The sequence below is a fragment of the Somniosus microcephalus genome, chromosome 8 (genome assembly GCF_052327205.1).
Source record: "Somniosus microcephalus isolate GS21.2 chromosome 8, FLI_Smic_1.0, whole genome shotgun sequence".
NCBI lineage: Eukaryota > Metazoa > Chordata > Chondrichthyes > Squaliformes > Somniosidae > Somniosus > Somniosus microcephalus.
The window spans coordinates 30410990-30424996 of record NC_140994.1 but is presented as its reverse complement, the minus strand read 5'-3'; the positions used below and the strand labels follow the sequence as shown (position 1 = coordinate 30424996).

General features: G+C 46.0%; 1 protein-coding gene across 5 annotated transcripts in view; it reads left to right on the top strand.

Annotated features, from left to right (window-relative positions):
* Nucleotides 1-14007, top strand: part of atrnl1b (attractin-like 1b) — a 930295-nt gene that overhangs the window by 179680 nt on the left and 736608 nt on the right. For all 5 annotated transcript variants that reach the window (XM_085994422.1, XM_085994421.1, XM_085994423.1 and 2 more), the window contains exon 10: nucleotides 7269-7423. In XM_085994422.1, the coding sequence (XP_085850548.1) occupies nucleotides 7269-7423 (155 nt within the window). The remainder of the gene's footprint in view (nucleotides 1-7268; nucleotides 7424-14007) is intronic.

Sequence of the window (14007 nt, the reverse complement as noted above, 5' to 3'; positions counted from 1 at the left end):
TTGATATAAATTGTGAACAACAGTGGTCCCAGCACTGATCCTTGTGGAACACCACTACCCACCTGCCACTGTGAATAGCTACCCTTTTCCCCTACTCTGTCTTGAAGCCAGCTAGCTATCCATTCTGCTACTTGTCCTGACTCCGCATTCTCTGACCTTATGCATTAGTCTATTATGTGGTACCTTTATCGAAGGCCTTTTGAAAATATATATAAATTACATCATCTGCATTACCCTGGTCTACGTACTCTCTTACATCTTCAAAAAAATCAATCAGATTGGTAAAGCAAGACTTTCCCTTTTGAAATCCATGCTGATTATTTTTTTTTTTTGGTTATTAGATATTCTTCCATTTTCTCTTAGTAGGGGTTTCATTATTTTTTCTACCACGATGTTAAGCTGACTGGCCTATAGTTCACTGGACATGCTCTATCTCCCTTCTTAAATATAGTTGTTATGTTAGCTATCCGCCAGTCCTCTGGCACTACACCATTTTTTAATGAATTACTAAATATGTGTAGTAATGCCTCTGCTATCTCATCCCTAGATTTATTTTAAAAATGCGCGGATGTAATCAGACCGGACCAGGGGTTTTATTCTCTTTGATTTTCATTAGTTTATTCAATATATCTTCTCGTTTTATTTTAAATGCAGTTATCTCATTACTAATCTCATCATCCAATGTCATCTCCACCTGTTCTATCTCCCTGGTAAATACTGAAGCAAAGTAATTATTTAATAACTCTGCCATCTCTCTATCGCTGCCTGTGGTATTATCCTGTCCATTCCTTAGTGCCCTTTTCCCATGCTGACCGTTTTTTTAATTTATGTGCCTGTAAAATATTTTACTATTTTGTTTTATGTTCCTTGATAATTTAATTTCACAGTTTCTTTTTGCCTTCCTAATTATTTTTTTTGATTTCTCTCCTTATCTCTTTGTATTCTCCCTTATCATACTCTCCCCTGCTGTCCATGTACTTAATGTATGCCTCTTTCCTTACCCTCAATTTGCCCCTTATGGCTTTATTCATCCACGGTGTCTCATTAGTCTTTAGCTTGTTCTTGTTTTTTAGCGGAATATATTTTTCCTGGACTTGGTTGAACACTGTTTTAAATGTTTCCCATTGCTGTTCTACATCACTATTTGCCAATATTGTTGTCCATTTTATTTTCCCAAGTTCTATTCTCAGCCCCTCAAAATCAGCTTTTCTCCAATCTATTACCCTGGTCTTTGTCGTGATTATGTCGCTCTCAATTATTATCTTAAAGCATATTATATTATGGTGTTGGGGTAAAAGAGAAGTCTTCCCTCCTCTCAAGCAGACCCCCTGAGATAAGGGCAGCACGGTGGCATAGTGGTTAGCACTGTTGCCTCACAGCGCCAGGGACCCGGGTTCGAATCCGGCCTCGGGTGACTGTCTGTGTGGAGTTTGCACATTCTCCCTGTGTTTGCGTGGGTTTCCTCCGGGTGCTCCGGTTTCCTCCCACAGTCCAAAGATGCGCGGGTTAGGTTGATTGGCTATGATAAATTGACCCTTAGTGTTAGGGGGATTAAATACGTGGGGTTACGGGGATAGGGTGGGATATGTGTTGGTGTAGGGGTTACGGGGATCGGGTGGGATATGTGTCGGTGCAGGCTCGATGGGCCGAAATGGCCTCTATCTGCATTGTGGGGTTTCTGTGATTCTGTGACACTTGCCTTATAGCAACTGCAAATTCACCAGGCGGACACCTTGGATAAGTTTCACGATCTTTATTCAAGCATATGCAGGGGGAAAATCTCAGTCTCATCCCAGAGAAAGGATTCTTCCACTGAGTATCAAATACATACAGCAATTATACCCTAACTTGAGGCGTGCACCCCCTCTTCTATGATCATTGATTGGTCTACAGAATAGGCGAAGGCCTGTGTCCATTCGATGCCCCTTATCAAGGAGGTTGCTGAATGAATGGTTCACAGAAACCCATCTTTACAGCATTCGCGGGCTAATTTATCTGTTCCTGCTCTGGCCAGGAGGTGCTTACATCATGCTTTGAGAATCTGTATGTCCTGCCTTATCTTAAGCAAGGACAAAAGTCCAGCTTATTAGCTTTACAGTTCCTGTTTTACCTAGGTCCTACCTTCCTAAGCAAGGATAGGAGACAAACTTATCAGCCTTCTAGTTTCCACTAATTTTAACTCTCAGAAGTTATAGTTTCTTCTAACTTTTAATTCTAAGAAGTCAATTTTGTCCCCTTACAATGGTCACTATTGCCTAGATGTTCCCGCACTTTTACTTCTCTGCTCTGGTTCATTCCCCATTACTAGATCCAATAGCGAATCCTCCCTTGTTGGGCTTTTTACTATTGGGTTAGAAAGGAGTCCTGTACACATTGTAGGAACTCCATTCCCTCATCCCCTTTACCTACCTCTTCTGTCCAATTAATATCTGGGTAGTCGAAATCCCCCATGATTATTATTCATTTCCCTAATTTGTTAAAATTTTTCTTCCTCCACCTCCCTTCCACTATTAGGTGGTCTGTAGACTACCCCTATTAGTGTGATTGATCTTTTATTATCTTTTATCTCTCTTCACATGGATTCTGTTCCTGTTTTGCTGATAGTTGCGTCACTTTTTTCTACTGCCATAATGTTGTCCCTAATAATTACAGCTACTCCACCTCTCCGTTTCCCCCCTCTATCTTTTCAAAATATGTTATACCCTGCAATGTTTATTTCCCAGTCCTTAGTTTTCTGTAGCCATGTCTCAGTAATCCCTACTATGTTTGCTTCCTCAACGCATGATTGCCTCCAGCTCCCCTGTTTTATTACAGATACTGTGTGGATTGCTGTGCAGACAGATTAACTAATTTTTAAATAGCAGTTTCTCTCACTTTACTTTTAAACATATTTTTAAACTCCAGTTCTATAATTCTATTTATTCCCTGGCCATATTTTACTCTTTCCTATGCTCTTTCCTGTTTTGTTTATATTTAGGTTGGTTTCATTTCTTGTAGATCCTGTCCCCTGTCTTACTAGCAGGTTATTAATTAAAAACACAAAGAAGTTGCATTTTTATAGCACCTTTTTAATGTCATCAGGATGTTCCAAAGCACTTCACAGCTGATGAAGTATTTTTGAAGTGTAGTCACTGTTGTAGCGTAGGCAAGCATAGCAGCCAGTCTGTGTACAGCAAGGTCCCACAAACAGTAGTGAGATAAATAACCAGAGTCTGTTCTTAGCAGTGTTGATTGAGGGATAAGTGTTGCTCAGCACAATGGGAGAACTCCCCAGCTCCTCTTCAAATAGTGCTTTGGGATCTATTATGTTCACCCGAGAGGGAAGATACGGCTTAATGTCACATCCAAAAGATTGCACCTCTGACTATGCAGCACTCCCTGTGTACTGCACTGAAATATCAGCCTAGATTATTACTCTAGAGTGGGGCTTGGACCTTCTTACTCTGAGACAGGAGTGTTGCCACTGAGCTGTTAGATTAGCGAATTTGTTGACATTAGCTTGTCTCTAGTCTTTCAAATAATCAGGATTGACTGCAAACCAATATGGTGGGTATATTGTGTTTAATCGGAGTTTAGGACAGAATATAGTAATACAGCAGAAACATACGACTGTGACGAGCAGCTGGTACTGGACCTGATCGGACAGACGGATGGCGTGTGCGAACAGCTCTTGCCTTCACCGTCTTTGTTAAAGGCTTTTTAGATCTTTCTTTTATTCTCTTTTTAGGGTTGAGCCTAAAGTAGGATATGGACAGGGCTATCTGACCTGTAAGGGTTCTTCCTAAACCAAAGTGCCTAATGGCATGTCGAGTTCTTTGTCTCAACTTCGAGATGAAGATCCTCCCTCCAGGAGGGGTCTTCACAATCATTACACATGCTTTATTGTTTATATGTTTTCAAGGCCTACCCATCGGAATTTGTCTTATTTCCCTTGTCCCTATCCTCCCTAGTTTGGAGTCAGACATGCCATTCTCAGCCATCAGATGTTCATAACTGCTTATTATCAGTTATTTATGTTCATGCAACAAGTGTACCATGGAATGAATTGTTAATTTCCCAAAGGTATCTTCTATGTCGTTATACTTAATTAAGTTACGCATTTTAAAGCAGCTTTGTTAAACAAAGTCAAAATCCTAACTTAGCACTATAATATGGTTATTAGCAATAATGGACATTGGGCCTCGATTGGCCAAATCAAAGATACAGTCAACAACCTTTCTAGTACACACACACCGCAGACAGCTAGTCTGGAAACAAGGTCACCGCCAAGTTACAGAATGTTACAGGGAACCAAAACATAAGCAAATTCTAAGCATCTATCCAGTTATTTTAATGCTAGTCTGAAGAGATTTTGTTTCATGTTCTATTACAGTCATCTAAACACAGTCTTCTTCACGTAACCCCATATATTTTGGATACCCTAATTTCTAACAGAGCCAAGCTAACTTAAATGTTAATCCAAAAGTCTTCCAAAGGCATATAAATAGTAAACTGGTAGTAAGAGGAGGGGTGGGGCCAATTTAGGACCAAAAAGGAGACCTACGCATGGAGGCAGAGGGTATAACAGGTGCTAAATGAGTACTTTGCATCTGTTTTCACCAAGTAATAAGATGCTACCGTAGACATAGTGAAGGAGTAGGTAGAGGAGATACTGAATGGGATAAAAATTGATAGAGCAGGTTCTAGAAAGACTGGCTGTACTTAAAGTAGATAAGTCGCCAGGACCAGATGGGATGCATCCAAGGACGCTGAGGGAAGTGAAGGAAGAAATCGCGGAAGAAAAGGGGGTGGTGCCAGAGGACTGGAGAATTGCAAATGTTACACCTTTGTTCAAAAAAGGGTGTAAAGATAAACCTTAGAAGCTTTTAGAAACAATTATCAGGAACAAAATTAAGTCACCTGGACAAGTATGGAATAGTTAAGGAAAACCAGCACAGATTTGTTAAAGGCAAATCGTGTTTAACCAACTTGATCGAATTTTTTGATGAGGTAACAGAGGGTTGATGAGGGCAATGCGGTTGACATGATGTACATGGATTTCCAAAAGGCGTTCGACAAAGTGCCGCATAATAGGCTTTCCAGCAAAGTTGAAGCCCATGGAATAAAAGGGACAGTGGCAGCGTGGATACAAAATTGGCTAAGTGACAGGAAACAGAGAGTAGTGGTGAACGGTTGTTTTTCGGACTGGAGGAAGGCATACAGTGGTGTTCCCCAGGGGTCGGTTCTAGGACCACTGCTTTTCTTGATCTATTTTAATGACTTGGATGTGGGTGTACAGGGCACAATTTCAAAATTTGCAGATGACATGAAACTTGGAAGTATAGTGAACAGTGAGGAGGAGAGTGATAGACTTCAAGATCACATAGACAGGCTGGTGGAATGGGCGGACACGCGGTAGATGAAATTTAATGCAGAAAAGTGCGAAGTGATACATTTTGGTAGAAAGAATGAAGAGAGGAATTATAAACTAAAAGGTACAATCCTAAAGGGGGTGCATGAACAGAGAGACCTAGGGGTATATGTGCACATATATCATTGAAGGTGGCAGGCCAGGTTGAGAAAGCAGTTAAAAAAGCTTACGGGATCCTGTGCTTCATAAATACAGGTGGAGAGTACAAAAGCTTGGAAATTATGATGAACCTGTATAAAACACTAGTTCGGCTTCAACTGGAGTATTGTGTCCAATTCTGGGCACTGCACTTTAGGAAGGATGTGAAGGCCTTCGAGAGGGTGCAGAAAAGATTTACGGGAATGATTCCCGGGATGAGGGACTTTAGTTACGTGGCTAGACTGGAGAAGCTGGGGTTGTTCTCCTTAGAGCAAGGAAGATTGAGAGGAGATTTGATAGAGGTGTTCAAAATTAGGAGGGGTCTAGACAGAATAGATAGAGAAACTGTTCCCATTGGCAGAAGGGTTGAGAACCAGAGGACACAGATTTTAAAATGATTGGCAGAAGAACCAAAGGTGACATGAGGAAAAATGTTTTTACTCGGCGAGTGGTTAAGATCTAGAATGCACTGCCTGAGAAGGTGGTGGAAGCAGACTCAATCATGGTTTTCAAAAGGGAGTTGGTTAAGTACCTGAAGGAAACATTTTTTGCAGGGCTGCGGGGAAAGGGCGGTGGGGGTGGTGGGTGGGGGTAGTGAGTAGGACTAGCTGAAGTGCTCTTGCAGAGAGCCGGCACGGGATCGACGAGCCGAATGGCCAACTTCCGTGCTGTAACCATTCTATGGTTCTGAGTCTAAGACTGCAACTACAAACAATTAAGGAATTTTACCTTGTGCATTTACATCGCAAATCTGAAAATAAAAATACTAAAGCTTTTGTATTTTTTTCCCAATTGTTAGTTTTACTTCAATTTATGTTCTAGACTCCGCCATTTATGTACAGTAGGTTGATTTTTAGTCAAGTTGTCAGTAGGTATATTAATGTGATAACATTTGTGAAAGAAATATTAGGATGAAAGAATTTCAGGTAATGATGCTGTTTCAGACCTATTCAGTTAAACTTAAGCTAACTCTCTTGCACATCAATTGTCTTTAGTACAGTACTGTTCAATATTTTAATTCAATTTGATGGCAGAAGATCTGAAAGACATTTACAAAAATAAACGTATTGATCAGTGTTTTTCTTGTAATATTCTTCCTGGACTAGTAATCCAGTTCTGACGCAGGGCCATCGATCTGAAACATTAACTCTGTTTCTCTCTGCACAGATGCTGCCTGACTTGCTGAGTATTTCCAGCATTTTCTGTTTTTATTTTAATAATCCAGCAACTGCAGATTCAAATCCCACCATGGCAGTTTGAGAATTTGAAATCGGCTTATAAAATCTGAAAATAAAAAGCGGCTATTAATAAATGTGGGCATGTAGTTGTTGGATATTCATAAAAATCCAACTGGTTCACTAATTTCCTGGGGAAGGAAGCCTGCCGTCCTTGCCCAGTCTAGCCTACCTGTGATTCCAGTTCCACACCAATGTGGTTGACTCTGATGTGGCATAGTAATTCACTCCGTTGTATCAAATAGAAGAAGGCCCACCAGCACCACCTCGGAACACTGGGCTGGGCAAAGAATGCCAGCCTTGCCAGTGAAGCCCACATCGTGAATGTGTTGAAGCATTTTAATTTATTTACCAGTGAAATTTACTATTGAAATCTATAGTTCCATAAATAAAGAACACAATTCTTTAAAACTTCATGGTAATATTTTGGTATTTTCTATGGTTTGCAAGTAAAATGTCTCTTTTTTTTTTACTTAAAAACTTAGGACAATCCTTAAGGAAAGTGGATTTGCCCGTTATCTACATTCAGCTGTCGTCATCAGTGGGGCTATGCTTGTTTTTGGAGGGAACACTCACAATGACACATCTCTGAGCAACGGAGCCAAATGTTTCTCTGCTGATTTCCTGGCGTATGATGTTGGTATGTATAGCTAAAACTATCCTTTGGAATGCAAAGTATGATACATTTTGGTAATTCATATTAATTCTGATTGTTCAAGCACAGAACTTAAAAAAGTTCTTTACTAAATTGCTACAGAAATAATGTTGAAATTCTACAGGGTTTTCCATGTGATGTTGCACGCCCTCAAGTCCAATATGACAATCAGCAGCAATTCTCTTGTTCATGTGTCAGAAGAATCCTTTTACACACACATGTATGTATATATTATATCCCCTGTCTCATTCTCTCCCTCTCTCTGCCTCATTCCCCCCCCTCTTATTTTCTTTCTCTCTCTCGTGAGAATGTGGAACTCGCTACCACAGGGTAGGTGAATAGTATAGATGCATTAAAGGGGAGGCTAGATAAGCATGTGAGGGAGAAGGGAATAGAGGGTTATGCTGATAGTTAGATGAGGATGGATGGGAAGAGGCTCGAGTGGATGCCGGCATGGACTGATTGGCCGAATGTCCTGCTTCTGTGCCGTATATTCTATGTAATCTCTTACTCCTCGCTCGCTCACTCGCTCCCTCTCCCTCTCGCTCCCTCCCTCTCTCTTTTTCTCTTTCTCTCTCTCTTTCTTTCTCTCGCTCTCTCTCTCTCTCTCTCTCTCTCGCTCTCTCTCTCTTTCTCTCTCTCTCTACCCAGTATATTGGATTAGTTCTTGACTATCAAGGTGCCAACTTTGAGTCAAAAAAGTACAGCAAACACTTAAAGCAACACCCCCCACCCCCCCAACCGTGTTTTTTCACTGCTCAATAACTGCCCATCTGTAGTTGGTTTTCCCTCAAGCTGTGAAAGAGAGCCATTCACAATAGAGGCACACACCTCACCTTTTATGACAATACTGATTAATTGATGCTGAAAAAGCTCTTTGTAAGTCACCATTAAATGGGCTGATGTTACTTTGCTGCCTTCTAAAGTGTTAATTTTCCAAGTGCCAAAAATAACCAGCACAGTTAAGAGCATATACTTTTGCATTGAACCTTTAGGGCTAGAAATTCAGTTGGTTGCGCCAGCCGTTAGCGCCTTAGGAGGAGTAGATGTCAAGCGCTAGGCGCTTAGCGCCCGGGCGCAGCGCGACCTGCGCCTCGCCCCAACTTCAGTAGACATTTAGCGCTGGCGCAAAGTCTTTGCGCGCGCTCAGCTGCGCGCGCAGATCATGACGTCATTTCCTCGTGCAACGCCCTTTGTGCGCCCCAAACCGGATCTTCAGTCGCGCCGCCCCATTGTGCGCGTGGCGGCCCTAGCGACTGTTGAGTGGAACGGTGCTCAGCCGATGCGGGCCGCGGGGAGCTCAAATTAAAGGGCACTTCCCCTGCACTATAAAAGGCTGCCATTTTGCAGCACTCATTCTTGTGAAATGGATCTTTGGAGAGAGACCAAGGTAGAGAGCTTACTGCTTTGGCCCAACACTAGGACAGGTACTTCTGGCTTCAGGCCACAGCTTTGCAATTGTCTTTGCCTTCATTGATATCTCATTGTTTGCCAGCATATTATGGGGGCTGCAATGGGTGTCAACGCTGGCTTTCTGCATTACGTCCAAAGGGCTCACAGACGCCGTGAGAGAGTGGCAGCCCTGGCTAGACAGAGAGGGGGCAACAGGCGTCGGCAAGGGAGGCCTTACCCACCCAGGGTATACCGCCAGCAGTTCTCCTATCTCAACATGTCTGACGAGCAGTGTGTTAGGAGGCTGCGATTCCGAAGGGAGGTGGCCACAGAGATCTGCCAGCTGCTTCAGAGAGATCTGCAGCCACAGCTGAGGTGCAGGACGTCTCTGTCGGTGGCAGTGAAGGTGACGGTGGCTCTCAACTTCTATGCCACCGGCTCCTTCCAATCCGCTGCTGGGGACATTGCTAACATCTCACAGTTCGCCGTGCATTGCTGCATCCGCCAGGTGACCAATGCCCTTTTCAGAAGGAGACGTCAGTTCATCTCCTTCCCCATGACCCTGGACAAGCAACAACAGCGTGCAATGGGATTTGGAAGAATAGCCGGCTTCCCCATGGCCCAGGGCGCCATTGACTGCACGCATGTGGCTTTGCGGGCACCTCTGGAGAATGCCGAGGATTACCGCAACCGGAAGGGCTACCATTCCCTCAACGTACAGCTGGTGTGTGACCACAGGCAGCTCATCCTAGCTGTCAATGCCCGCTTTCCAGGCAGCAGCCACGATGCCTTTACCCTGCGACAGACTACTGTGGCTGACATGTTCCAGGCACAGCCTCACCCAAGAGGATGGCTTATCTGGGACAAAGGCTGTCCTTGTGTACCTGGCTCATGACCCCGCTCCGCGCGCCCAGGACCCCTGCTGAAGAGGCATACAACGAGAGCCATCAAGCAACCAGGAACATCATCGAACAAACAATTGGTGTCCTGAAGCAACGGTTCCGCTGCCTGGATCGTTCCGGCGGAGCCCTGCAGTATTCGCCGGAGCGAGTCTCCCATTTTGTGGTCGTTTGCAGCATGCTGCACAACCTGGCTATCCGCAAGACTCGGGCACTGCCACCACAGATTGGAGCATCACCTCAGGAGGAGGAGCAGGAGGAGGAGGACCAGCACAGGAGGGAGGCGCAAGGGCCGCCCGTCTGCGGCTTATTGAACGTAGGTTCTAGGCCCCCTCTCGGGGAATGGCTTGTGCCAATGAAAGAACATGAATGCAGCCGCTCCGCAAGCCCTCAGCCGGTCAAGGCAACAAAAACTTCAAAGTTCAAACATGAACAATCTGAATAAAGAAAATTGTTTGTTCCACAAACTCTGTGCCCTTCCCACATGACAAACAAAAACAGAAAAAAAAACCCAAAAACAGTCAGACACATAACTCGCTCCCGCAACCTCGAGAGGATTAACAAAACAGTGAAACAAAAATGACCGTCATCCTCGGCCTTCATAAAAACAAACACAACATCCTCGGCCTTCAAAAAAACAAAACATTTGCCCACACCTTCTACTTTTTGGCCCGCGAGGGCGATGCCTTGCGCATACTTATGCGGCCCCTGCCCGCCCTGCTGCTCCTCAATTGGAGCCCAGTGGCTGCAGCAAGGCTGGGGGAAGGCTCCTGAGGGGCACATGGCGAGACGGCAGATGCCCTTGGGGGTCGGCCTGCACGAGCTCTGGCCCTCGAGGGGCCGGCTGGTAACTGCTGCAGCTGTGGCTGGGCGGCATCAGTGTGTCCAGCAGCTGGTGGCAGCTGCACTGGTGGAGTGGCAGTGTCGGCTGCAGGAATGGGGGCAAGCTGGCTGATGGCAGGCGCTCGCTGGTCGCCTGATACAGTGGCAGTCGCCCGGGCCAGCACTGCAGCATGCGCAGCAAACTGCTGAAGGACAGCCCGCTGGGCTGCTGCAGCGCGGCGGGTGCCCTGGCGATGCCTGGCTGATACAGCCAGTGTGGCCCTGGTCTGTGACCGCATAAGACCAGCCAGTGACTGGACGGCACGACTGAGCACTTGGGTACTCGCTGACTGTGCTGCCCTGAATTCCTCCCCACTTCGAGCCAGTGACTGTATGGAGTCAGGCATCCATGCCACTACCCCCATGAGCTCCGTGTGCCTGCGCTCCGAGTCGACGGCCATTTCCTCTAGGAGGCGCACCTCCTCTGCGTTGACCGCTGCAGGACTGGAGGCCGCACTCACCCTCTGGGGAGAAGTCCGCCGAGCTTCCCCACCCCTCCCGCGTTGCTGCAGGCCGCTGGGCCCAGGAACTTGACTCTCCTCCGACCCTTCCCCCAGGCTCCCCTCCAGGGAAGCCGTGTCCCCTACATCGCCATGGGCTGTCGCGGCTGAGCGTGCCACTGATGGGCCGGCTACCTCTCCCTCCTCCTCCTCCTCTTCCGAGGGGCTGTCACTGGCAGCTTCAGGGGCCGCCTCCTCACCTGGCGATTCACCATCTGAAAGCAGGAAGGCACAAGAGTAGCTTTACAGTGAGGACAGGGCGTCAGCGAGGGAGGCATGAGTGGTGCCATTCACCGCATTGGTCGGACAGTGGCAAAGGATGTTGATCTGATGCGCAAGTGGAACGAGAGAGGTCCAAAAGGTGATGTCCTTCCCATTGGTGCCCAGAACAGGGTCGGCATCTCCAGTGGCAACGGGGCCAATCACACGGACTCCCATAATGCGCTCCACGCGCTGGTCTAGGTCGGTGAGCTCTTGGTGCTGAGGTCGGCCTCCCCCGGTCGCAATCTGGCTACGCTTGTTGTTAGCCAGCTTGGCCTGCAAGAGAAAGGACGGCCTCTAAGTACAGTGTGTAGCCCTGATCTTGTCTGCACTGCCTCCCATGGTCGAATAGCCTGGACAGTGTGTAAAGTGCAGAATGTGCAATTGATGTTCATGCCAGTCCCATAGCTGCTGGATGAGGGCTGGCCATTAGGGCTTTCAGGTCTCTTTGTCCATAATGTGAGGTGCACATGCAAGGATGAGGAGGACACTGGAAAGGGTACTCACCCTGACAATCCGAGTGAGGTCGTTGAACTTTTTCCTGCATTGTACAGGATTCCTGGCAACCACACTGTTGGATGTCACCCTGTTGGAGACCTCCCTCCAGGCTTTGCGGTAGACGCTGGGCACCGGCTTCTTGCCACTGTCAGGAAACAAAACATGGCGTCTTCGCTCCACTGCGCTAACCAGCAGCCTCAGGTCACCTTCGCTAAAGCGCAGCCCTCTCTCCCGGGCCTTCTGCATCGTCCTGGGCGGTAAAGAGTTGCAGCAGCAGTGCTCAGGCCTAGGTGGAGGGCTGCAGTGTCCAGGGAGTGGCAGCCAAACAAATCGACCCTTCCCCCTTTAAGAGATGGCCGGCGCCAGCGTGTCTGCCGTCAGTGAAGAAATCACTGCACCTGCGCTGCGCTGCGCCCGGCCTCGGCGGTATCACTCAGCACCGCCGGCTTAGCGCCTAAAGATAGTCGTGCATTGCCAGTTTTAGCGCTGCAGCAACCTCTTAGGGCGATGCTACTGAATATCGGTGAAGTGGCCTCGGCTTTGCGCCGGGCGCAAACTTTAGCGGCCGCCCGACTTTACCGCCCCAAAAGTGTCTATACTGAATTTCTGGGCCTTAGTCTTTAACTGCTGTTACTTCAAATGGATGTTTACATTTACAATAAAAACAGAAAACGTTGGAAATACTCAGCGCACACGCCCGTGCGCACTTACAATGAGGTGTAGTGAATATGGGTCTGGTGCCTGGTGGATTTTCCCCTCTAAGGGCCACGGGTTGATTGTGGACCCCAGGTCTTGACTTGGCTGAAATTAGCTAACTCACGACAGACAGGAAAACCAACCTTTCATCTGTTCAATTATTTTTCAAGAGCATTGTAGGCAAACAATCAAAAGCAGTACTGTCCCTTAAATTTCAATTCACCTAATTTGATAAGACTTCATTTCTGATATTTCATTTGTACTGCTTAGCTGTTTCTGTCGACGACAGTGCTATCAAGCAGCACTTACTCACCAATAACCTGCTCACTGATGCCCAGTTTGGGATCCACCAGGACCACTCTGCTCCAGACCTCATTACAGCCTTGGTCCAAACACGGACAAAAGAGCTGAATTCCAGAGGTGAGGTGAGAGTGACTGCCCTTGACATCAAGGCAGCATTTGACCGAGTGTGGCATCAAGGAGCCTTAGTAAAGCTGAAATCAATGGGAATCGGTGGGGGGAGTGGGGGGGAAACTCCACTGGCTGGAGTCATACCCAGCACAAAGGAAGATGGTTGTGGTGGTTGGAGGTCAATCATCACAGCCCCAGGACATCGCTGCAGGAGTTCCTCAGGGCAGTGTCCTAGGCCCAACCATCTTCAGCTGCTTCATCAAATCTGGAATAAAAAGCTATTGTCAGTAATGGTGACCATGAAACTGCCAGATTGTCATAAACACCCATGTGGTTCATTAATGTCCTTTAGGAAAGGAAATCTGCCGTCCTTACCTGGTCTGGTCTACATGTGACTCCAGACCCACAATGTGGATGACTCCTAACTGCCCTCTGAATTGGCCTAGCAAGCCACTCCGTTGTTACTACACGGACAGCCTTCTTCAAGAAGGTGGCTCACCACCACCACCTTGAAGGCAATTAGGGATGGGCAATAAATGCTGGCTTTACCAGTGACGCCCTCATCCCCATGAATGAATAAAAAAAATGTAGGGTTATACCAATGTATGCCATTTGGATTTAGTAAGGAGAATTCTGGAATATTAAAATGTATACTTTAATTTGTCATTTGGAAAATAGTGTTTTTAATGACTTCATACTGTCTGAAGTGCAGAATTTCAATTATTAATAAGGCTTCAGTGTTTCCAACTTGAGAAATGTTATTCTCGGTTTATTGTTTGCAATGAGCTGCAGAACCTTCGGGTGTGCAGATAGTGATGCATCTAAAGGATAAATCAATTTAATGATCTTGTGATTTTATCGAGTAATGGCAGCAATAATGTACCTAAAATGTTGTAGCCTTTGCACTGTTCATGTGGCTGTTTGTCCAGCTTTGAAACCTTTTTTAAATGCACAAGAGGAACAACATTACAGATCCTACACTAGATTGAACTATAATTTACAATTCCATAACATTGCACAACACAATAAT